Genomic DNA, 24,811 nt, shown 5'->3' on the forward strand with positions numbered 1-24,811 from the left:
TGTGATCCTAACGGATTTCTTAGGCTAATGGCCTGGGAGGGGCCCTGGAAGTTTCCCAGCCTCCAAACTGTCTGCTGAAAGGCAGAAGGGGAGGGTGGGGGCAGATTCATTTGCACCTTGGGTACACATTTGCTCCTGGCTGTGACTCATTTCCCTCTGGAGCAGGGCCTCAGGTAAAATGATTACCTGCTCCACCTCCCCTTCACACTGCCTTATAGCTCCCCTCCCAGTGGGGCAGATCTGACAGCACAGAGCAGCTCTGCCCTTCTGTCTACCCCACGGAGCCCTCGACCATGGCAGCGCTGGCGGCTAGAGTATCCCAGCAGCAGGTGGCAGCTGAAGGTCTTGGCTTCAGCCAGAAAGCCGTGAAGTACTTGGGCCAGGACTTTGAGACCCTGAGGCAGAAGTGCTTGGACTCAGGGGTCCTATTTAAGGATCCAGAGTTCCCAGCGTGCCCATCAGCCTTGGGCTACAAGGATCTTGGACCATGCTCCCCCCCAAACTCAAGGCGTTGTTTGGAAGCGGCCCACGGTAAGGAGATGGGTTTGCTGTTGAGTGTCAGGATGGAGGGTCCTCGCTTCTGGTCAGAAGTAGCTGAGGGAGAAGTTATGGTTCTTGACCCTACGTTCCTGTATCCCGTATTTCAGCCTACCCCCACCCCTCCACTTTAAAAAACATCTTTGCAGAGGTGATAAGGTATAGAGGGAAGAGCATGCACTGGCTTTGGAACCAGACAAGTTAGATTTGAATCCTGCCTCTGCCTGTGCGGTCTTGGACAGATAATCGCTGTGATCCTCAGTTTTTTCATCTGTAAAATGGTGCTACTGGCATCTTATTTTTCAGAGTTGGTACAAGGACTGGAGATAAAGGTCAGAGCACGGTGCTTGGCACATAACAGGCACAGAAGGCGTGGTAGCTGTTGCACAGGACCCCTGGGCCAGCGCAAGACGGAGAAAACCAATGCTAGAAGTAATCAGTCCTGGGGTACACTGTGACGCCGTTGCTGAAGTGTGCAGGGTTGCTTAGGGTTATGAATTGCCATTGTTCTATTGGGGCTAGGGAGTGGAGAGGTGGAGCTGGGGGTCTGTGGATACAGATGGGAGTCAGGGGCTCTGGGATGCTGTCACTGGTACCCCCGACCCCAGATCTCAAGGGCAAGGGATGTAGAACCAACCCCCCAAAACCTGGGCCCATGACCTACTGCTCTGTGACCCTTGTCAGTGATTTAACCTCAAGGATAGGAGCCCCCCCACACAGAGTGGCTGTGAGAATTGAGATAATCCCTTGAAGCGCTCTGCTCAGTGCCTGGCCCACGAGTCTCATAAGAGAACACGCTTTGTGACCCTTGGCCAGGGGGCCGTTTGTCTTCTAGACCGTGATGGGAAAATCAAGCCATGGTCCTTATTTTCTTGGCAATGGTTGAAGAGGGAGGGTAAGGAGAGAATAACTCCTTGGACGTGGTCAAGATCACCCTTTAACTCCAGCTCTCTCTACCCCTCCTGTTTTCATCCTATCAATTTTACACAACAGTTGCCACCTCTGAGGATAACTTCTTTGCCCTACTTCCCTCCAGCCCCCCATGGCCATCTTCCGTGCCCCTCTAGAACCTATGTGGGCCCTCTGGGATATTGGCAAAATCAAGGTTGGGAACCATGGTTTTTAAACTTTGGGTTTATTTATTTATTTATTTATTTATGGCTGTGTTGGGTCTTCGTTTCTGTGCGAGGGCTTTCTCTAGTTGCGGCGAGCGGGGGCCACTCTTCATCGCGGTCCGCGGGCCCCTCACTGTCGCGGCCTCTCTTGTTGCGGGGCACAGGCTCCAGACGCGCAGGCTCAGTAGTTGTGGCTCACGGGCCCAGTTGCTCCGCTGCACGTGGGATCTTCCCAGACCAGGGCTCGAACCCTTGTCCCCTGCATTGGAAGGCAGACTCCCAACCACTGCACCACCAGGGAAAGCCCGGAACCATGGTTTTATATTCTAATGTCAAGAGTTGGCAGCCACATTTCATTTCAACAGACAGTTTTTTTAGGCCTCTGTTTTGGGCCAGGCATTGGCTCTGCCCTGTTTGGAAAGGTGGTCGGGGAGAAACTGAGGAATGAGCCGGGGTCTCGGCTCTGAGGGAGATTGCGGGGAGGCAGACACATGAATAAAGGACTGACATCCTGGGCAGAATGAAGGAAGTGCTAACAGAGACATAAACCACGGGCATGGCAATGTGGGATGTTAGGACTGAATGATGGAAAGACTTAGGGGAGGAGAATACATTCGAGCGGAATTGAAGGACCCCAAGGAGCTTGGGGGAGGGGAGATGGATATGGGGGGAGGGGAGAAGGTTTCACTCTGTGACCAAAGTCAGGTGTCTTTAGCCTTTGCCTAGTTTTTCTCTTTCATTTGAAATTCTTAAAGCCCTCACCTCCTCAAACACATTTCACCTTCTCCCCTAAAATGTGTCTTCACCTGGTCTCACTGTCCACGTAAATATGGTAATTTCAGACTGGGATGCTGATTTGTGCCTGTCAACAAAATGCTATAAAAGCCAGACCATGAGGTAGTAGAACCTGATTAATGTGGAGCTGAAGTACTCCCATTATTGGGAGTTTTCAGATACATAAATAAAAGCTTGTCAGAAAGTACCCTCTCCATCCCCAGTCATCAGTGAAGGATTCTCACTCAGCTGCTTTTGACCAGGCTGTGCTCACACATCACACGATAGGACCCAGTTTTATCCTCCAAGATCTTACAGATTATTGAATAGACTCCTGAGTTTGTAATGACCCTGATTCTTTCTCTATTGGGGACGTGCCTTGGAATCCGGGAAAACTTAGGCTGTTCCTAAATGCTTCATTTCTTTCTTCCCTTGAAGTCTCTCAGGGGCCTGCAAGAAGGTTGGGGTGTCCAGAAATGAGGTGCACCAATGAGTTCATTTGCTCTTCCTTCCTCCCCTTCCCTCCCCTTCCCTTTCCCCCTCCCTTCCCACTTCCTCCCTCCCTCCCCCTTCCCCCTTCCTTCCTTCCTTCCTTCCATCCTTCCTCCCTCCCTCCCTTCCTTCCATCCTTCCTTTTCCATCCTTCCTTCCTTCCATCCTTCCTCTCTCCCTCTCTCCCTTCCTTCCTCCCTCCCTCCCTTCCTCCCTTCCTTCCTTCCATCCTTCCTTCCTTCCATCCTTCCTTCCTTCCACCCTTCCTTCCTTCCTCCTTCCCTCCCTTCCTTCCTTCTTTCCTCCCTCTCTTTCTTCTTCTTTTTTTCTTACATTGTGGTAAAATACACACAACATATAATTTACCATCTTAACCATTTTTAAGTGTATAGTTGAGTAACAATAATTTGTTGTGTAACTATTGTCACCAACCATCTCCAGAACTTTTTCATCTTGCAAAACTGAAACTGTGCACTCATTAACTCCACATCCTTCCTTCCATTTTACTTTGTCTCTATGAGTTTGACTACTCTAGGTACCTCATATATAAGTGAAATCATGCAGTATTTGTCCTTTTATGACTGGCTGATTTCACTTAGCATAATGTCCTTGAGATGCATGCATGTTGTAGCATGTGACAGCACTTCCTTCCATTTTAAGGCTGGATAGTATTCCATTGTATGCATATTTCACATTTTATTTATCCATTCATCCATCAATAGACACTTGGTTTGCTTGCATCTCTTGGCTATCGTGGATCATGCTTCTGTGAATATGGGTGGACAAATAGCTCTTTGAGACCCTGCTTTCAATTGTTTTGGGTTTACATCCAGAAGCAGAATTGCTAGATCATATGGTAATTTACTTTTGATTTTTTGAGGACCCACCATATTGTTTTCCATAGCCACTGTACCATTTTACATCCCCACCACCAGTGCACAGGCTTCCAATTTTTCTACATCTTCACCCTCACTGGTTATTTTCTGTTTTGTGGTGGGGGCACATCCTAGTGGATGTGAAGTGGTATCTCATCACGGTTTTGATTTGCATTTCCCTAATGATTAGTGATGTTAACCATCTTTTCATGTACTTGTTGATCATTTGTACATCATCTTTGGAGAAATGCCTACTTCTCCAAAGCACAAAAATGTGCTTTGCCCATTTTAGAATTGGGTTGTTTGCTTTTTTGCTTCACTTGCTGCTTTTGAGGGTAACCCCTTACCACTTCAGTCCTAGGAACTTTAAGCCAGCAGCCCAGATGTGGCTCTTATAACCCTGGTTCCCATAAAGATATTAATTTTTACTTGCCTTTGGGGGAAAGGAGATGAGATGGGCTAAATATATATGTATATTTGTTTCTGCCCTCTCAATAATAAATAAAGCTTGATACTTAGATGTTTTCTGAAATCATAAAATTTGACCTCCTTCCCCTGCTGTGTGTTTCTGCTTATTTTAAGTCCTGAGTGTAAGGTTTGGTTGGGCTCTTATTCCAAGGGTTGGAAGACAAGTTTGCCCAGACTGAAGATCTCATGGTCAAGCATGGGTTCTCAGGAGAAACTTTTGGCTATTCATGATCCTAAGGCGATTTTCCCCCTACTAGTGTTGGGCAAGGACAACGATCCTATCACAAAGAGCATGACGGCTGTGTGAGAGCAGGGGGTGCTCCTAGAAGCTACTTCCCATTTCCCAGCTTGCCCGTCACTCTGGGTCGACACCCAACCTGGGCCCCTATGGTTTGAGGGACACCCAGTGTGTGTGGGCCCTAGTGCACGGGCCCAGTCAATGCTATTCTTCTCTGTCCATTTTTTTGTAATTAAGCGGTTCACTGATCTTAAGGAGAAATACACAGAGAGAAGTGAGGCAATGTCAGCTGCATGGTAAGGGCCCGTGAAATGGCCATCCCAAGTTCAGAGAGACACGGCGGGTTGAACTTTGGGAGGCTAGGATAAGGATGAAGGGGAGAGGCCTCAGTTTGGGTCTTCCACTCTTTGTTTTCAGTTGCTGCCTCTTGAATGAATGAATTTGCAATTTTTAATTCAGCCTTGATTTTTTGAGTGCTGGTCATGTGCAGATCATAATGTGGAGCCTTTGTGGAGCTTTTGCTAGTTGGGAAGAGAGACAATTGACAGCTGACAGGCAGCAGAATGGCTAAGAGCTTGGGTTTGGGCATCAGGTAGATCAGGATTCTGGTTCCCTTTCTGCCATTTACTAGCTCTGTGACTGTGGCTAAGTTACTAACCTCCCCGGGACTCAGTTTCCTCCTCTATAAAATGGGAATAATAATATGACCTATCTCATCAGGTTATTGGGAGGCTTAAATGAGAGGATGGGTTTAACACAGTACCTGGCACATAATAGATGCTCAATGCTATGATCTATCTCTAGCAATTAGTATAAGACAGAATGTCCAGAGAGTGAAATATAAATATGTATGGGAGTTCAGGGGCAGAAGCAGTTAAACTGACTGTGGGATTGGGGCAGACATCTGAGCGGGGGATGGGGGGGTTGGTAAAAGAAGAGGGTCATGATAGAGACCAAGAAGGCACAGGTGTGAGCAAAGGCACAGGGCTGTGGATATGCATTCAGAGCCAGCACGTTCAGAGGAAGGCAGTGGTGCATTGTAATTAGGGGAGAGGGAGCACCTTGGGAAACAGAGAGTGTTGTGGGAAACGTCAAATGGGGCCAGATCCAAGAGCGACAGGAGTGCTGAGCTGAGTAATGTGGCCATAATCAATGGTGATGATGACAAAACGTGGCGACATCACTGAGTTTCCCGGAAGTGCACAGCCAGGGCTCCTGTAATACCAAACATAGACTATCAGACATGGACTAATGCCCTGGGGAGCAATGTTTCCAAGTCACCAAGTCACTGAGAATGTGTGGTTTAAATCACTTCCTACCTTGAATTCCTTACTGATAACCGGTGTTTCTCTTGCGCCCTTTCATCAGAGGCTGATATAAGGCTTGAATAATTTGAGTTTATGGAATGTTTTGAGATCTTTACTTGAGAAATAGTAAACATTTCTAAAAGCAAAAGAAGTACTAAAAAGACATGTTTGTTTGGGGGTTTTAAATGAATTTATTTATTTATTTATTTATTTATTTTTGGCTGCGTTGGGTCTTCGTTGCTGTGTGTGGGCTTTCTCTAGTTGCGGCGAGCTGGGGACACTCTTCTTTGCGGTGCGGGCTTCTTATTGCGGCGGCTTCTCTTGTTGCGGAGCACAGGCTCTAGGCACGCGGGCTTCAGTAGCTGCAGCACGTGGGCTTCAGTAGGTGTGGCTTGTGGGCTCTAGAGCGCAAGCTCAGTAGTTGTGGCGCACAGGCTTAGTTGCTCCGCGGCATGTGGGATCTTCCCGGACCAGGGCTGGAACCTGTGTCCCCTGCATTGGCAGGCGGATTCCTAACCACAGTATCACCAGGAAAGTCCGACAAGTTTGTTTTTAAGGAAGAAAAAAATAATGTCCCAAGAGTGGGGGAGGTGGGAGCCTGCCTCTTTACTGAGGCTTGCCTCTTATAAACATCTTTGGCTGCCATGTTACTTTGTATCTCTGATCTGATAGGAGTTCCAGTAGAAAGTTAACAATGGAGAGAAGACTTTGGAAATGTTCTTCAGGCATAATGCTGAGCTGTGATCTCCTTGCAAGGATGAGGACTTTCTGTGGCCCCTGAGAGATTGACACAACATCTGAGTCATGGCATTTTTTTATTGTTTTCTCCTGGTGGAGGCTGGTGTGCGTTTTGAAATATGCTGATGACTAACCGTAGCCAAATGAACATTCCACCTGCCTATGAACCCCTTAGCGTCGTTCTGGTTATAACGCTTTCAGTTGCCTCCAGCCTTTGCAAACCACTCTGTCTTCCAAACCAAACTTAACATGTTAGCCGAGCTAGGTAGATTATTAGATATGAGTCTAGTGAGCTTCTACCGTATGGACAGTGTGACGTGGGTAACTGAATGTACAGCTCAGAGGAGTGATTTGGGGAGCATCAGCAAATTCTATAGTTAGTAGCTGAAACCACGGGTCTGGATGATGTCACCCAGGGAGAAGGTTTCGGGTATGTTATTGCTCTATGAAATGGGGTCATGCCGAGGACTGAGGACCCAGCCCGGGGGTTCCCTGATCCTGGGGATGAGGAGAGCAGAAGAACCCTTAAAGGAGACTGACAAGGAGTAGAGAGGTGAGAAAGTCAAGAGCAAGTAAGGACACAGAGGCCAAGAGAGGAGGGTTTCAGAAGGAGGGAATAGGCCACAGTACCAAGTGTAAAGAACAGTGAGATTCAGGGGAACAAAGCTCCTTCCGTGATTGCTGGTGACTCAGGTGAGAAGAGTTTCATGAAGCCGTTGGAGATCGGAGCCAGATTTCAGTAGACTGATGGATGCATGGGAGATGAGGAACAGGATACTTTTTTTTTTTTTTTTTTCAGTCACTAGACCGCTAGGGAATTCCAACAGGAGACTCTTTTAAGAAGGTTTTAACAAGAGAGATTCTGCTAAACCTCTGTTCACATGCTCCCTGCCCTTCCTTCTCCATGAAGCAACTTTTTCCTTCTTTTTTTTAAAAACAAACTACATTCAACATTTTTTTGTCTCTCTGTTTTTATTTATTCAATTTTTAAGTCTCTCCACCTTTTGTCTGCCAAGAGAGGATGTCTGGAGACTGGGAGCTGTCAAGCACCTGGGATTAGAATTTGCAGCTGTCCACTTTTAGAACCCCTAGTCTGACTCATGCCACTTCTCTCTTTAAATTGCCACTAGAGATGGCAAGAGATTGAAACAAACAAACAAACAAACATACAAACAAACAGAACTAAGTCCCATCATTGGAGGGCTGACTAAATAACTCATGGTACTTATAATGAAATGATAAAGCTCTATATGTGCTAAAGAAAGATGTACAAGATAAAAAATGGATATATATGTAAGTGTGCTTTTAAATCAAAAGACGGTTTCTGGAAGGATACATAAGAAATGTTAACAGCAAAGAATGTGAAGTAGAAGGAATTTTTTTGTTTTACAGCATTATTTACTGTTAGATTTTTTTTTACCCATATGCACATATTTTTTTTTAATAGAAAACAAGTTAATGAATTTTTTTAATATTTGGAAGAAAAAAAAAAAAGCCAGTCCAAAGGCACTGTCTTGGCCCATTTAGGTAGGAGCTAGCAGCTTTATACAAGGCTGTAGGGCTGCCACTTTGAGGCAGGTGAGCAGGGGAAGCGTAGGTCAGATGTGGGAATGGAGCTGAGTTCTCCTCTCTGTATAGGACACTTCCTGACGCCTCAGTGTTTCCCTCAGCACATGGGGTCATCACTGAGTCAAGTATTTAATGAGTGTCCACAGGGCGCAGGGCATTTTGTTAGAGTGCTAAACATTAGTTTCATCCTCTCCCTGTAAATAGGGGTGTTGTCTGAATGGGTGAGATCATAGCTCCTCATGTCATTATCTCAGCCTTTGCCTTTCTCCTACCCTCCCCCATACCCGCTTTCACACACCCACACCCACACAGTATGTATCACGATAAAGAGCTGGCCGTGGGCTCCAGCTCCTGCTCTGCCACCCCTGGCTGTGTGACTGTGGGCAGCTCTCCTGCCTTCTCTGGGCTTCAGCATCCTCAGCAATAAAATGCGGTGTGTGCAGTAAATGTTCTCCTAGGTCTCTTCCACGAATTTTTGGGACTATCAAGTTCTTTCACTCTTGCTGCCACCATCACTGGGCATCTTGTGACTTGTGTTTTGTCCCCAGTTGCTTTCAGGAATTGTGTCCCAGCCCTCAGTTTATCGTTGGTGGAGCCACGCGTACAGACATTTGTCAGGGTATGGTAGGTGAGTAACTGGGGAGAGTCCTATTTGATTTGGGAGAGGGCAGGTGTGTATGTGTAATGAGTAACATCAGATTACGCTGTTAGAGTTGACCGACTACATTATGTCTGCGACTTATCCGTATGGGTTTGTGTTTTGAGACTGTACTCTCCATTCTGGGTCTGGAATGCTGGAACTACATTTGGTTCCTCCTAACAAGAGATTTTCCATATGCTCACTTAACCCCTTTTAGTGCTAGAGTCACGAGCCAGAATTATAGGCATGCAGTAGATAACCACGCTGTGCTGTGTTTTGATAGTAGTGACCTTTAATTGGATGTAATTTGCCCTGTGGAATGGCCATGTCTATACAATTATGGGCTGTCATAATAGATGCTCTTAGCATGAGTAAGAAAAGAAGAATCCCAGCTTTCCAGCCTAGCTTCTTTCCAGCCCGGAATCCTGGGATTAAGAACCTTCACTTCCCAACCTTTCATATTCCCTCCAAATCAGGCTCAGTTAAATTGAGGAAATAATTTATTTTGTAAGTTCTAGCCTTAAGTGTTGGAAACCGAGGTTCTCCTTGATAGCAGATTAGCACTGTTGATCTCATAAGCCCTCCTGATCCCAGGGCATCACAGTTTCTTCATTGAGTGGGACAACACTGACATTTCAGGGACAACATAGCTCTGAATTGAATTCGCTGGGCTTCCAAACAGCCAGTCAGTGACAGCTGCAGGAAATAGACCTGGAAACGAAGGCAGGAGGAGACAAATCCTATTTGCTGAAAATTAGCCAGACAAACAAAATCTCAGCATCCACGCGGCCCCAATCACCCTTTATCCTTCAGGAGATTTCCCCTCCATCTTTTTTCTCCTTGTTCCTCCTGTTCTCTTGAGCCTGTTGGAAACTCTTATGATTTTGAAAATCACCGGCATTTATTTTAAATGCTTCCAATGGTCTCTTCTTTAACGAGTAGAGCTGATATCCCCTTAGCCAGAGCTCATGGGGCGTGAGCACAAAGCAGTGAGAATGATTCGGGTACCACACAGACGTGTGCCCTGTTCCCTGAAAGCCACAGTCTCTGTGTCCTGAGCCTTTGTGTGAGGGCTCATCCAGGAGTAGCGTTCTGACCTTTTCTTGCTCTGGATGAGTGTGCTGTGCCTTTTTACTTCCAGCTAAATATTTAACCTAATTTAGCACGTGTCTCAGGGAAACACAACTTCTAATCTATGCTTTTAACAGCTTCTTGTTGTAGATGTTTTGACTTTGGAAAAGGTATTTAATAAGTGTCTTTTAATTGATCAACTTGGATAGATCTTCCTTTGAATAGTTTTAAGCTCAGAGAAAAGAAGGGTTCCCCAAAGAGGCCTGAGCGTTACCATGGTGAGTGTGCGCTGCTGATGGAGCCCGCAGCTAGAGGAGCAGTAAATGAACCCGATTCTCCGAATGCAGCTCACATCAAAGTGAGCGGGCCACGCCGTGGAGGCCGCTCCGGGTTAGCCCTGCTGCAGTGGTGCTTTTTAATGAGCAGAGCGGAAAGGGGTTGTTGAGTCCACTTTCCTGAAGGATGCTTGGTACGGGGCCGGAGGGCCTGTGGACCAGATGGAGCCTCAACACGTATCGAAGTGGGTGCCTGCATGCCAGGCCTGCAACTTGGAACCAGGGTGGTTGCCAGGGGCTGAGTGACCACAACCTGTGTGGCCTGTGAGACTTGAGCTCGGTGGCGTTAACGATGGGCGGATGGTGGCGAGATTAAGAAGAAGACTTCCTGATCAGAGAACCAGGGGGTGTCATGCTGCACCTGTTGTATCAGGGTGTGACAGGGATTCATATTTGTTCAGTGCCTTTCAGGCTTGACACAGTCCAGCACAGCGCAGTGGGGTCTATTCCAGGTTTAAAACATCTTTTTTTTTTATTATTTTTTTTAAAATTTATTTATTTTATTTATTTATTTTTGGCTGCTTTGGGTCTTCGTTGCTATGCGTGGGCTTCCTCTAGTTGCGGTGAGCAGGGGCTACTCTTCGTTGTGGCGCGCGGGCTTCTCATTGCTGTGGCTTCTCTTGTTGCGGAGCACGGGCTCTAGGCGCGCCGGCTTCAGTAGTTGTGGCTTGTGGGCTCTAGAGTGCAGGCTCAGTAGTTGTGGCACACGGGCTTAGTTGCTCCGCGGCATGTGGGATCCTCCCGGACCAGGGCTCGAACTCGTGTCCCCTGCATTGGCAGGCGGATTCTTAACCACTGCGCCACCAGCGAAGTCCTGTTATTATTTTTTAACAGTCGATCTATATAATGAAAGTGATGTCCTTTACACAGTTTTGTATTACCGTGATTTTATTATTACTTTGAATACACACTGTTCAAAAATGAAAACAACTGAAAGGTCCACCGTGAAGATTCAGCTTCCTGTCTGTCTCCATCTAGTCCACTGCTTGCTGTCCTGGAAACTTTTTTTTTTTCTTATCCTTTCAGTGTTTCTTTATGCAAATTCAAGCAAGTCTAAATACATATTCTAATTTGTATCTCTTTCTTGCCTTGAAGGCAGCATACTGTAAACATTGTTTAGCACGTTTCCATTATTTGTTATTATTTTACTAAATAAAATGTCTTGGAGCTCTTTCCTTTGTAACCACTCAGAATATTGCAGTCCATTGTGCGAAGTACCAGTTGATTTAGCCTGTCTCCTACTGATGGACACGAGTTATTTTCTCTTTACAGCTATTATACAAAATGGTGCAGTGAATGTCCTTCTCCGCGGTAGTGTGTGTGTGAGGGTTTTTGTCAGCAGGTTTGAAGTGTGGCTGCTTCAGTCACCACGGAATATCTTTCCCTTCTATTTGATTCCCAGCGCTTAGTGGTCTCATATTCGGTCCCACTGTCACCACTGTCTTATCTACTCTGAGGAAAGGGCCCAGGACAATCATTTACACTTTAGTGTGAATTTGAGTCAGTGGGCTACCAGAGGATTTGTATATTGAACATTATCTCCAGAGCATGAAAGAATTGTACTGTTACATCTTTAGTTACACCAACTCTCATAACTTATTTCCTTTTGGTATGAATGCAGACAATGAAGCACAGTAATAGAAATCATGGATTATATTCATATTACATTACAATTGTTGCAAGTAATTCAAAATACCACATAGTCATCATTACCTCATAATTACGCTGCTTATTAGTCGCCACTCCAAAACTTTTATATAGAATGTTAATAAAGAAGCACGAACCTTACCATATTCTAATTTTAAAAACATATTTTGATAACTATTTCAATGTAATTATATTATGTATATACAATGTATTTCTCGCCAAGCCAGCCTTCATCCTCGCCATGTGAGCCACTCGGCTCCCACCTGAGTCTGTGCTCATGTAGAGTCCAGGACCTAACTTTCTTTGGAGACGTTATTATAGGAAGAAAGACTGGGAAGTCTGCAATGCTAAAGATTCAGTTGCTCCAGATAATTCTTACTGTGTAATATGACTTTCTGTTGGGTGACTCAGTCTCTGCCTGAGGGCAGTGCGGTTTGCCTCCACACAAGTAATCAAATGGGTGTCTGTTGATGAAACAGCCCCCAGACAAAATCCTTCCCTGGATCCCCAGGCCTGGAGCTCTTCACCCTGACACACTGAGGAGGGGTTCTCTGCAACCGCAGCCTTCACGCTTGGTCTTCCCGGCAGAGCCCACGCTCACCAGATCTAGCAAGGGCCACACACACAGCACCCCTCCAGTGTGAGGAGATCTCAGGGCCACACCATAGTGAGAGGGAATAAATTGTTAAGTGTGGGATTATTCCCTGTCGGGCACGTCTGCGGTGCCCATTTCCAGCGAAGGCTCATGGTTGGCGCATCACGCGGGGAACTGCAGGCACCTCGCTGGTCTCTCTGCTGCCTGTCCCAGCACCGTCTGTCTCTCCTTTGCACGTTGGCCCATGTGTGTCCCTCTGAGGCCTCTGTGTCCACAGAAATAGATTCTGTCCCACCACGAAGTACACGTTTCTGGCTCCTTTCACCCGACGCGGTAAGTCATGACTGTGCACTGGCCAGAAGTCCTTTAGTCATTGGCTTCAGAAGTTCAACCCAACCAGCTTAAAGAAAAAGGAGAAGTTATTGGCTCATCCCACTAGACCGTGGAAAGGGAAGGGCAGTGCTGGCCTCGGGAAGCCTGGATCTAGGGATCTAGGTGTTCCTGGAGCTCTCTCTGCCTGTCCTGTCTCCACTCCGCCCTCTTCCATGCCAGGCAGCCTTCACACAGAAGGAGAGATGACCACTAGGGTTCCAGACTTCAACTTGGTAGTATCGCAAACCACCTTTGATTTTACAAATCTCAGAAAAAGTCTCTGATCTGGTGGTTGGGATCTTTGCCCACTCCTTGGGTTCAGTTATTTCAGCCAGAGGGGTGAGGTCCTATTTGGTTGGCTCAGCTTGGGTCATGGGCTTGCTCTTCTGACTGCCATCCTCCCCCCAAACCACAGGGGGGTTCTCCAAAAGAAGGGGGCAGTGTGCAGTGGGCCGACAGAATGGAGAAAGTGTACCTCAATATGCCAGTGGGGTGGCGGGGACCAGGTCTGGCCAGACTGTGCTCTCCCCGCCCCAGGTCACCTCTGCTATTTGGACTCATTGGTCCTGCCATCTTCTCCCTGCCCCTGAATCCATCACCCTGCAGTGCTCCAGGACATGTCCCTCCCTGAAGGCTGCTCTTCTCCTTCTCTGGATCTGTGCTACCAGCAGTGCCTAATTCAGCACCCCGCGTGCAAAGAGCCCCCAGGGAGACCTGGGTCTTCATGGTCTGCCTGTGGCCTTGCCACCTCAGTTTGCACAGCTGTACAGTGGGCATGTAATCAAACCCAGCCTGCCGGGTGGTTGTGATGAGTAGAGAATCGACATGGCTCCTTGTCCTCCCAGAAGTGGGCACTGCGATGGGCAGAAGTGGTTGTAATAACCCTGGGAGCCCTGCCTGTGTGCTCCATGGGTCTGACTCTCTTCCGCATCTCTATAATCCACCGTGCCTGGGGTGTAGCAGGGCTCCGTGAATGTTCACTGGACTTCTGATCTGTTACCTAAACCCTTTGCCTTGTATTGTTATTAAATCATGAAAACAGGGGTATCTTAAATCAGAGGCTACTTGTGTTTTTTCTTCCTTCTTTGCCAATATCACTCTTGGCCATCAGGCTGGATCAGGTATTTCGAATAAAAAAATCCCATCCTGGGGACTCCCCTGGTGGTCCAGTGGTTAGGACTCGACACTTTCACTGCAGGGGGCACGGGTTCAATCCCCGGTTGGGGAACTAAGATCCCGCAAGCCGAGAGGCACCGCCAAAGGAAAAAAAAAAGAAAAAAAAATTCCCATCCTGAAGGTGACTAAATGTCTTTATTTTTAAAGGATTTCAAAATGCATGCAAATCAGCACGTTGGCTTATCTATCCTCAGATCACTGATACCGCTGGGAGGAACGTAAAGGTGTTTGAAGGTGCTTGATGGTCCTTGCCCAGGAGGGATGTCCCAGGAACAGACAAGGAATGACATTGTCCCAAGGCCCTGAGGTGGCTGTGGGTAAAGGAATACAGGGAGACCCCTCCACCTTCTGCTTGCTGGATCCTGTGGCCCCCTGGGTGGGGGGTACTCTGCTCTGAGCCTCTGAGTCAGCCTGTCTCTCCCAGGCTCAGCAGGACCACACAGGTCCACCGCCCTTACCTTAGCATGTCCGCAGGCAGGGGAACACTGAGATGGGGTATCACTTATGCCTACGGTTGTGAAAATGCAACAGGACTTGATACATCTTTGGGCATCTTTTGCCACTTGCTGTTTTCAGCAATGAGGAGCAGGAGATTTTCTTCCTTAACAGATGAGGAACAGAGACTTGCAGAATTTAGCTAGAAATTAGAGTGCTTTCTGAATAACAAATGCTACAGTGTTTATCAAAGCTTTTGATCTAGTGATGGTTTATCTTCCATGCAGAGCGAGGATTAGCGAGGGAGCCAAGCTTTTCTTTGAAGGGTTCGGTGAGTATTGGGGTTTCTCTCTTTATCCTGCTATTTCCCCCTCCCTGTCTTCTACTCTGTGTGTTTGTGCTTGTGTGTGCTTATCTCTTCCACCCTTCTTTCTCTAGTGACTTGCTGTTTTCTCCTCACCTTTATGGAATTGATGTCTTTTTCATCTTTGTTGTATTTATTGAGTAGACTTTTATATTCTGTATTTTCGTTTTGAAAAGGGAGTGACTGGCCAGTTTCACTTGTCTCTATAGACAAAGAGTGAACAACAACGCCTAAATCCAGGTGCCTTCTCTGATGCAACCCTTGCATCCATTTTCCTCTGTGAGCCACGCTCCCCCATCGGGAGCGGCCTGCTCTCCTGCAACAAGAGCCAGGCATGCATCGCCCGCAGGTGTCGGGACTGGTGTCAGCATCTTCACAAGCATTTTTTCTAGATACCTTTTGATCTGTAGCATCCTTGGAGGACTGGGGTGAAGTAAATCAATTCACTAGGACTGAATGGTTACTTTTAATGAGCAATCAGGGGAAGCCTCAGAGAACTCAAAGCAGCCAGACCCCCTCATTGATTCTGGAGAGTGCAGGGTCAGACTTCTGGGAGGCAGGAAAACGGCAGAGGACAGTTCCTTGTGGCCCAGTCATAAGTGACATGGGGAAGTTTGCTTTTGTTAGTACAGTCTTCTCCTACTTTCAGTGATCCGCCCCTCCCCCCCTTTTAAAGTATAAACATCTGAGAGTTATTTATTTATATATATGTATTTTGGCCATGCCACACGACATGCGGGATCTTAGTTCCCGCGAGCAGGGATCAAGCCCATGCCCCCTGCAATGGAAGGGTGGAGTCTTAACCACTGGACCGCCAGGGAAGTCCCAGTGATCCCCTTTCTTTGTGGAATACCTTTCCCTTCTGTTTGATTCTTAGTGCTTAGTGCCCTCATGTGTGGCCCCATTATCACCACTGTCCTATCTATGCTGAGGAAAGGGCCCAGAACAACCATTTACACTTTAGTATGAATTTTAATCGGTGTATTACAGGAGAATTTGTATATAGAACATTATCTTAAGAGCATGAAAGAAGTGTAGTGTTACATCTTTAGTTACACTAACCCTTACTAACTTATCTCCTTTTGGTATGAATGCAGGCAATGAAGCACAGTAATAGAAATCACAGATTATATTCATACTACATTACAATTGTTGCAAATATCTCAAAATACCATTTATACTCATCATCACCTCATAATTATGCAGTTTATTAGGCCCTACCACAAATCTTTTATATAGAACGTTAATAAAGAAGCACCAACTTTACGACATCATAATTTTAAAAACATATTTTGATAACTGTTTCAATATACTTTTTGTAGTCCTATTTTTTTATTTTATGCATTTAGAAACATTATGCTGAGATCAGCTCTGGACTTCACTAAACTGCCAAAGGGTCCAGGCACAGGAAAGATTAAGAACCCCACATTACAAGAATGTTAGGCTGCTTCTGCCAGGGGGAGATTTCTTTTTGCAGCAAGGGAATTTTGTCAGTAATCTTCAGTTTTACTAAGAGATGTCCTGACTATCCCTCACTTCCTAAGAGAGATGCAAAAAATGCAGGCCAGCCCCTGAGTCCCCAGGGAGACAAACTCTTGCCCTTGAGGTTACTAACCTGGTAAGGAGATGGTGAGTGGTGCCAGGCCAGTGGGGGAAGCGCTCTCTGAGTTCCCTCTTGGCTGAGCAACCTGAAGTTTGGGTCTGAAAACCAAGTTCCAGAGTGTGGCTGATTCCTACTCAGAAGAGTGCTGGCTGAAATACCTGGGTCCTATATTTTTAGAGGACAGTCATTTTAATGTAGTCCACAGACCCAATAGGATCCCCACTGTTAGGGCCCGACCCCATGCCTGACACTCCCCTCAGCTTAGCTTCCCACTTTGCAGACACCGTCCCAGGGCCCAAGGACGATCTCTCCTTCAGGGACAGGCTGTGAGTCTTGGGCTCCTCCAGCCCTCTCTGACTTCTTAGGGGCACACCGCTACCCCTGCCTAACGTGGCTGTTTACAGGGCATCATTACAGGAGACCGGGGGCCAGCTGAAGACAGTGCAGCTGATGGGGCACTGGGGATGCAGCATCCGGGTCCCCAAGGCCGTGGGGAGCCTGTGTGTGCTGGGTGCTGGGGCTCCTCCCGGAGAGGACAGAGCCGAGGTGGAGACTGGCTGGTGCAGGAACAGAAAGGCTGTGCTTGGGCCTCCGTGAAACTTGGTTCAGCCTGGGGCGTTTACTAGAAGCTCTCACGGGAGCGTTCCAGGCTGTGGTTCACAGGCTGCACCTTCAGTCCCCACCACCCACAGTACAGAAGCGTGGGCCCTCCCTTTCCCTCCTCTGCTCTCTCCTCCTCCTACAGGAGGCTGGTCCTCCCGGAAGCAAATCCATGCCACCTACTCACTGGTGGAAGGACAGTTGCTTCCTTTGTTCTAAGAGGCTACACTGATTTGAGGAACTGAAGCAAGCAGAGTCTCTGTTGCACCAGTTGAGGCCATTTTGCAAGCCCTTCCCAGAGGCCCCTCTCTTTCAGATGCTTTCTCTTGGCCTTGTCAGTTCCTGTCGCCTCCCTCTTGCCATCTCAGCTCTTGCCGTTTTGCCTGCTCCTCTAGGCCAGGAGTGGGTAACAGCAGAGACTAGTGGGACTGTGGACTGTAGCAAACTAGAGAGCCGGCCCTGCCCATGGGGGAAGCCATCCCCCAGCTTGAACTGGATGTTACCATAACGAGCTGGGAGGTCCGTCCTGACTGCTCGACCTCTCATAGCAGCCCCCTACTCTCACTCCCCCAACCTTGCTTTCCTTTCCTTCATGGCATTTACCACCACCTGGCACAGGGATTTATTTATCATTTGTCTTTCCCACTAGAATGGAAACTCCATAACATCAAGGATTTTTTTCTCCCACTGTTGTATCCTTAGGGCCTGGAATACTACTTGGCACAGAGTAGATGCTCAATAAATATTTGTAGATTGAATAGATAGAGGAATTTTGGCCAGATTTTGTAGTGGTTTTTTTTTGGTTTTTTTTTTTTTGTAGTTTTTAAGAGAAGCCAGAAATCTGGTTGTTTATGTGAAACCTCCCAATTCAAACATATCAATCACTATGCAGGCCAGCCCTGCACAAGCCAGACAGAATAGATCAGCAAACCAATTGTGACGGGTTTATCCCCTTCACTCTACACCAAGGCCCTGCTGGGCTTCAGTTATGGCACTGACCCTTTGGACTTTCTGCATTCTGATCGGCTTTCACCCTTCTGAGCTTCTTGAACTGCTGCTAGCCGTCCTTCCTTCGGTCTTTGGAGAAATGCTGTTGTTTTGTAGATGAGCCCCAGGCACACCTACACTGGCTGCTGGTGGAAATTGCTTTCTCTGTGGTTGCCTGCCACCCACCTGGCCAGGGTCCCCTCTGCTCCTCCCCCTAAGAGTTTTGCTTCCTTTCTGTCTCCTTTTGCATCTTTTTGCTCTTAGGCACTGTCCTCAGGATATTTCCCCAGCCTAAAAATACATTGTTTTCTGTTCACAACACCCCACTGGGCTCCCGGGCATTTTATTGATATATCTGAGCTCACTTCACCTCGTGTCTTAGTACGTGTGAGGCTGGAAGACCGTCCTCATGTTGCCATGGAGACTCTCCATCAGGCTGTGTTTCATGTTTGTCGCATTTTGAGGACCCACACGTACGTTTGGAAGCCTTGGAATCCCAGCCCCGATTTGGAGGTGCCACACCATTTACCATTGTTTGTAGAGGTGGGAGTTTGACAAGCTGTATGTTCTGCCTCAGCACAAACAGTGAAGACCGTTTTTTACCTCGTCATGTATGTTTCAACCTTGGCCAGAGCTAGTGATGCATCTCAGTGCTCATCTTTTTATTTCTTTCCCCATTAGAACCTGGCCTCTAGGGCTTCCCTGGTGGCGCAGTGGTTGAGAGTCTGCCTGCCAATGCAGGGGATACGGGTTCGAGCCCTGGTCTGGGAAGATCCCACATGCCGCGGAGCAACTGGGCCCGTGAGCCACAACTACTGAGCCTGCGTGTCTGGAGCCTGTGCTCCGCAACAAGAGAGGCCGCGACGGTGAGATGCCCGCGCACCGCGATGAAGAGTGGCCCCCGCTTGCCGCAACTGGAGAAGCCCTCGCACAGAAACGAAAACCCAACACAGCCAAAAATAAATTAAAAAAAAGAACCTGGCCTCTAGCATTTGTCTTATTTTTGAATCCAAAAGGTATTATAATTAAACTCAGTAAGCAAGCTACTTCCTGGAAACTGGCTCTAAGATGTACTTACATAAGGCCCCAAACGTATTTACCTACTGATTTTTTTCCCTCCAGTGTATCAATTCCATTTTTATAGTCTACCAAGAAATTTCCCCCTCTAAATAGCATTCAAGTTATGATTTAAAGTGGGGGGTTAAGGATAGGAAGTCCTCAAGCAGTTTCACACCATCAAGCCTTATTCCTTCAACAATAGCAGAAATTAGATGAGAATTGGCTTGGTGGGCTCCGTAAACAACTAGAAAGAAATTCTGAAATAATTTAAATAAATTCCCTCAATTGTGAAGAGTTTTCTTTTTTTCCTTTTCCTCCCCACTGATAACTTAGAAGGTAAAGCAAGATGGCCTCTGGTTCAAAAGATGACCCACCAACCTTTCCCATTTTTTCCTCTTTTTTGAAGTACATTAACTCTCTGGGATGTTCCAAGCTCCTGGAAGCTGAAGACTCCCCCAGCCCCAAATTGTCCTCAGCCAAATGCTGCGATGGGTTCTAGCTGCCCTCTGCACCAAGCTCTGCTGTCAGGTGTGAGGGCCGCCTTCTGGGTAGCTACGGGAACCAGGAGTGGAGACGAGAGCCGACCTATGGGGGGGCACAGAGGTGGATTATTTAGTGTGCTTTATTATATGTAGTGCAGCTTGAAAGGAGTGATTTTGAAGATATAAAAATTATAGTAGGGCTTCCCTGGTGGCGCAGTGGTTGAGAATCCGCCTGCCGATGCAGGAGACACGGGTTCGAGCCCTGGTCCAGGAGGATCCCACATGCCGCGGAGCAACTAGGCCCGTGAGCCACAACTACTGAGCTTGCGCATCTGGAGCCTGTGCTCCGCAACAAGAGAGGTCGCGATAATGAGAGGCCCGCGCACCGCAGTGAAGAGTGGCCCCCACTTGCCACAAGTAGAGAAAGCCCTCGCACAGAAACGAAGACCCAACACAGCCAAAAATATAAATAAATAAATAAAAATTAAAAAAAAGAAAAGAAAAAGAAACTGTAGGAGGATAAATGTTTAAAAAAAAAAAATTATAGTAGTCATAAGGAGTCACACCGCCATTGTTCAGAAGAATACTGGTAGGATTTGGGGCTAATCTTTGAAAATGTATTGGTGACACTCCTCCCAGGGTGTCTCCAGTATCCCACCCCCTGCTGAGAGCTCCTGGACATTCGAAATGCTAGGGATTGATGTGCTCTGGGATCTTGCTTCTAGAACAATGGTAGCTTGCTCTAATGCAATCATAAAATGAAGAAGATATTCTAGTAAGGTGTGCTAGATTCTTCATTTACAGATATAGCAGGAGGTGGGGATCACATGGCAGATTCAGGGATGGTTGGCAGTGGGATGCTTCCAAGAGTGATGGGATGTGTGTCTTAACAGACATTTGAATTTGTCAGAATCAGGAAGAACTTTCACAGCTCATTCCTTCATTTTACAAATATTTATTAAAGTGTCTTCTTTGAACAAACTGGCACTGTATCTCCTCTCCCAGTAAAGAGGGTTCCAGGCAACAGAGGGACTATGAACAAAGGTCCTTCAGCTAGAAAGAGAAGGGCACCAGGGAGGACTCGCAGGGAAGTGGCAGGGCTGCAGCCCAGAGGGAGCAGGGGTGCAGAGGCTGGGAGTGGAAAGGGGGGAGCCTCCAGATTGTGCAGGGCCGTGATGCTGGGGGAAGAATTCGGGACTTTAGTCCTGGGCAGTGGGGCAGCACGGAAGCTTGTCAGTAAGGGCGAGTTCAGCCAGACATGCTGTAGTGGGGAGAGTGCAAACACCCTGCGGCAGAAAACTGCAAGATGAGGAACCCTTATTATCTGAGGACCGTATTGGAGGAAGGCCACATTTTTTAGTAAATAGTTTCTACAAAGGTTTGGTTAATATACAATTTTGAAAAATGATACAAAAAATTCTGAAAAATCTTTTTCTTAAATTTCGCAATGCTCATGTAATAATTGCAGCTCTGTGCTAGATCTTAGAACAAGGAATGAATCAATTGTTTACTTTTTTTTCCATTTTACTGAGCTTCACTTTATTGCACTTTGAAGATACTGCTTTTTTTTTTTTCTTTTTTACAAATTGAAGGTTTGTGGCAACTGTGTTGAGCAAGTCTATTGGCTCCATTTTTCCAATAGCATTTGCTCACTTCGTGTCTCTATGTCACGTTTTGGTAATTCTTGCAATATTTCAAAATTTTCATTATTATTATATTTGTTATGGTGATCTGTGATCACTGTTTTTTCTTTTATTGGAGCATAGTTGATTTACAATGTTGTATTAGTTTCTGCTATACAGCAAAGTGAATCAGTTATACATATACATGTATCAACTCTTTTTTTAGCTTCTTTCCCCATACAGGTCATTACAGAGTATTGAGTAGAGTTCCCTGTGCTATACAGTAGGTACTTACTAGTTTTCTATTTTATATATGGTAGTGTGTGTATGTGAGTCCCAATCTCCCAGTTTATCCCTCCCCACTTACCTCCTGGTAACCATAAGTTTGTTTTCTACATCCGTAACTCTATTTCTGTTTTGTAGATAAGTTCACTTGTACCTTTTTTTAGATTCCACATGTAAGAGATGTCATATGATATTTGTATTTCTCTGTCTGACTTACTTCGCTCAGTATGACAATCTCTAGGTCCATCCAATTGTTGACTTTTGAGGGGTGTGGTTTTTTTCTGAAAAAATGACAGGACAGCACGATGTGGCACCCTCCACTTCTCCCTTGACTTTCAAAGCAGAATCATGGAAATGTTCAAGGCTTCCCCGCTTTCCCCAAGGTCCGTTTTCAATCCTTTGATGTTCACACCATTCCCTCGAAGTGCCCATCGTGCCTGGAGCCCGGTTCGTCTTCTCTTCCTCAGCTGTCACTGCTGTCACTCTGCCAGGCTCTCCTCCAGCACTGGCTCGGGGGCAGGTCTCCAACGTCACTTTCATCAACTTCATGAAATCCTGCAACTTTAGCCAAATGTTCGGTGTCCCTTTGCAACCCCTTTGCATGGCATTTGCACGTGAGAGTGCCTTGATGGGTAGGGACAGTTACTAGTGTTAAGCGGGGAGGATGCTGAAATGCAAATGCGTGAATATTTTCACATCATGGCAAGTTTGCTTCTTTCTGCAGCCCCCTAATTACAGCTCCTGGATAATGAATGTTGGAGGAAAGATGGTCCGTTATAGTCCTAGTGGGAGAGAAAGCAGTGGTAGGGGTGTTAGAGAGGAGAAGCTGGACTTGGGCGCTATATAGGAATAAAGTCGAAAGCACTTAGGAAGCAATTAGATAGGAGTGGAGTGGTGGGAATAGGAATCAAAATGACTCCCAGGCTTGAGCAACTGGGATACTAGTGGTGTGACGCTTGAGAGAGGAAACAGGGTGGCGCGGGGCGTGCGGGGTCAGGTGGGTGGGAGGAGGACTGCGAGGCCTGCCACTTCCTAGAATAATTTTCATTTTCGTTTTCTTATAGAGTAGTAGATGCTCAATAAATGTTGGCTGATTCGCTTCTTTGGGCTCCCCTGTGTTTTTGATTGTTTTGTGTTGGGTGGTAATTGCTAATAATAGGAGTCTTATTGAAGGTTTTTCTCTGCAGCGGGCACCAAGCTAAGCACTTTCATAGATTATCTCATTTCTATCTTCCTAACAACTCCAAGAAGTAGCAACTGTTTTACGCTATTGCAATGTAAGTAGCTGCTACTAGATGAGGTAGGTCAGAAGGTGAACCAAATGTTAACGAGGGGTGGGGGAGGAGTGGTGAAGGCAGACGGAAAGTGGGGATGAGGAGAGGCTAAGGAGAAGCTGTGTGTGGTCTGAGGGGAGGAGAGAAGGTTCCTGAAACTTCATGATCGTCTTGCCCAGGAGTCTAGGGCGCAATATTTCATAGAGGGGGATAATCCCATTTGCTTCGGCTTCCGAGGGCTCTGCAGGGTGTGGAAAGGCAGCAAGCTAATCATCCTGCTGCACTAGACCTGGCTCTGACACTGACTGACCTTGAGACGTCACGTAGCTGCTCAGGGCCTCAGCTTTACGGATCTGGAAAGTGGGGATTAAATGCCCCCTTTACCCGGTGCAGAGCCTGAGAGCTTCAAATGTAGGAAAGCACTCTCCTTTTTGGGGGGATGCTAACGAAGGGGGGGCCTTATGTGATTTCAGGGAAATTCTTGGAGGGTGAAGGGCTGAGCTTGGGGTGCCTATTTGTTCTCATCTCCATTTTGTAAGAACGCACCCGGCCCAAAAACCATTGGATTAACCTACTTTGGGATTTGGCAGGATTTATCACGGGCCAGGCATGCACGGTCCATTAGCCCAGAATGCATCTGCAGGCTCCAAGAAGGTACAGGGAACAGGCACTTTACACGTAACTCGGAGCGGGAGGTGGTAATGCTGAATGGACCCGGGAAAGAGCAGGGTCCATTGTGACTCGTGAGTGTGACTTGTTCCCAGACGCGTTTCCTTTGACTCCGAGTCTGTCTGAGGGAAAGAGCCCACCGCAGACAGAGCCCGAGAACCACCACCTACTAGTCCAGGAGACACTGAGGCTCCTGTTAGGCCCTGGATACGGGAAGGCCACTGGAGTTGTCCCTTCTGAGCAGAAATGTTGCTTATCGTGGGAGACTTTCTGAAAGCTCATCTCAGGCAGCTCCTCTGGAGTCCCTGGGTGTGGCCCTTCGCACAAGTCTGATCTAAAACTGCTTTCATCTTCCCCAGGAGCCCTGCCTAGGGAAGTGGGGAACTAACTAAATTTAGTCCAGTTCAACTTAAAACTTTGTCCAACCCAGTAGTTGAAACAGTCTTTTTTGGCGTAACTCGGTCCCTTTTGGGTAACTCTTTAGTCTTCCAGATTCTTCTCCTCTGCCCTCTCCTTCCCCAGATGGCCATATGGGGCCTCGTGTGCACTGGCCATGTCTGCCGAGGGGTGGTTGGTCTGCTTCCTGCCCTGCCTTCTGGTGGCATCACACTGGTGGCCTCTGTCCCTTATTTGCTGAGGCCACAGGGGAGCTCAGGGGGTTTCTGAGAGTCAACCAAGCTCCTCTGTCCATCCTGGCTCACCACGCTCTTAATTCTGTGAGGGCTGCCCACGCCTTCTCTGGTGCAGAACTTCTCCCCACAATGGTTTTCTCTCTGAGTCCCACCTGGGGAGGGTCCAAGAGGCCCTGTCTTCTGGGCTCACCTCACCCCATTTGGGCCCCTCCTCCTTGCTCTGGAGTTTTGAAGCCCACCTCTTCCTGCCCATCCCTTTCTGCCCTCCCTGAAGCTGTATTGGCAAGTGGGGTCAGGGTAGAGGGAAGCTGGCTTACCTATAGGGGACCATTAATCAAGAGGGGGCTTCCCTGGTGGCGCAGTGGTTGAGAATCTGCCTGCCAATGCAGGGGACACGGGTTCGAGCCCTGGTCTGGGAAGATCCCACATGCCGCGGAACGACTAAGCCCGTGAGCCACAATTGCTGAGCCTGCGCGTGCGGAGCCTGTGCTCCGCAACAAGAGAGGCCGCGATAGTGAGAGGCCTGCACACCGCGATGAAGAGTGACCCCCACTTGCCGCAACTAGAGAAAGCCCTCACACAGAAACGAAGACCCAACACAGCCATAAATAAATAAATAAATAAATAAAAATTAAAAAAAAAAAAAGATACTCAAGAGGCCCTCTAAAAATATGTCTGCTGTTACATATACATCCATGTGCATCTTTTATATTTTTTATGTCCTGATGTCCTCTCTTCCAAATGGAGGTTGATATTTATGTATATTCTTAAACATCTGTCTTGTTACAAATAAGTCCTTTTTGCTTAAATGATCCTATACAATAAACTGTGAGGTACAAACCCATTTTAC

The 24,811-nt window shown here is 47.1% G+C and overlaps 1 protein-coding gene across 1 annotated transcript in view; it reads left to right on the forward strand.

Moving 5' to 3' along the window:
• Window positions 1-293: 293 nt before the first annotated feature.
• LOC132354044 (calpain-8-like) overlaps window positions 294-24,811 on the forward strand; it is a 72,381-nt gene continuing 47,863 nt past the window's right edge. The window contains 3 exon segments of the mRNA XM_059905615.1: window positions 294-494; window positions 496-531; window positions 8,672-8,741. Coding sequence (XP_059761598.1) covers window positions 294-494; window positions 496-531; window positions 8,672-8,741 — 307 coding nt within the window.

The sequence above is a fragment of the Balaenoptera ricei genome, chromosome 1, assembly GCF_028023285.1.
Source record: "Balaenoptera ricei isolate mBalRic1 chromosome 1, mBalRic1.hap2, whole genome shotgun sequence".
NCBI classification, from domain to species: Eukaryota; Metazoa; Chordata; class Mammalia; order Artiodactyla; family Balaenopteridae; genus Balaenoptera; species Balaenoptera ricei.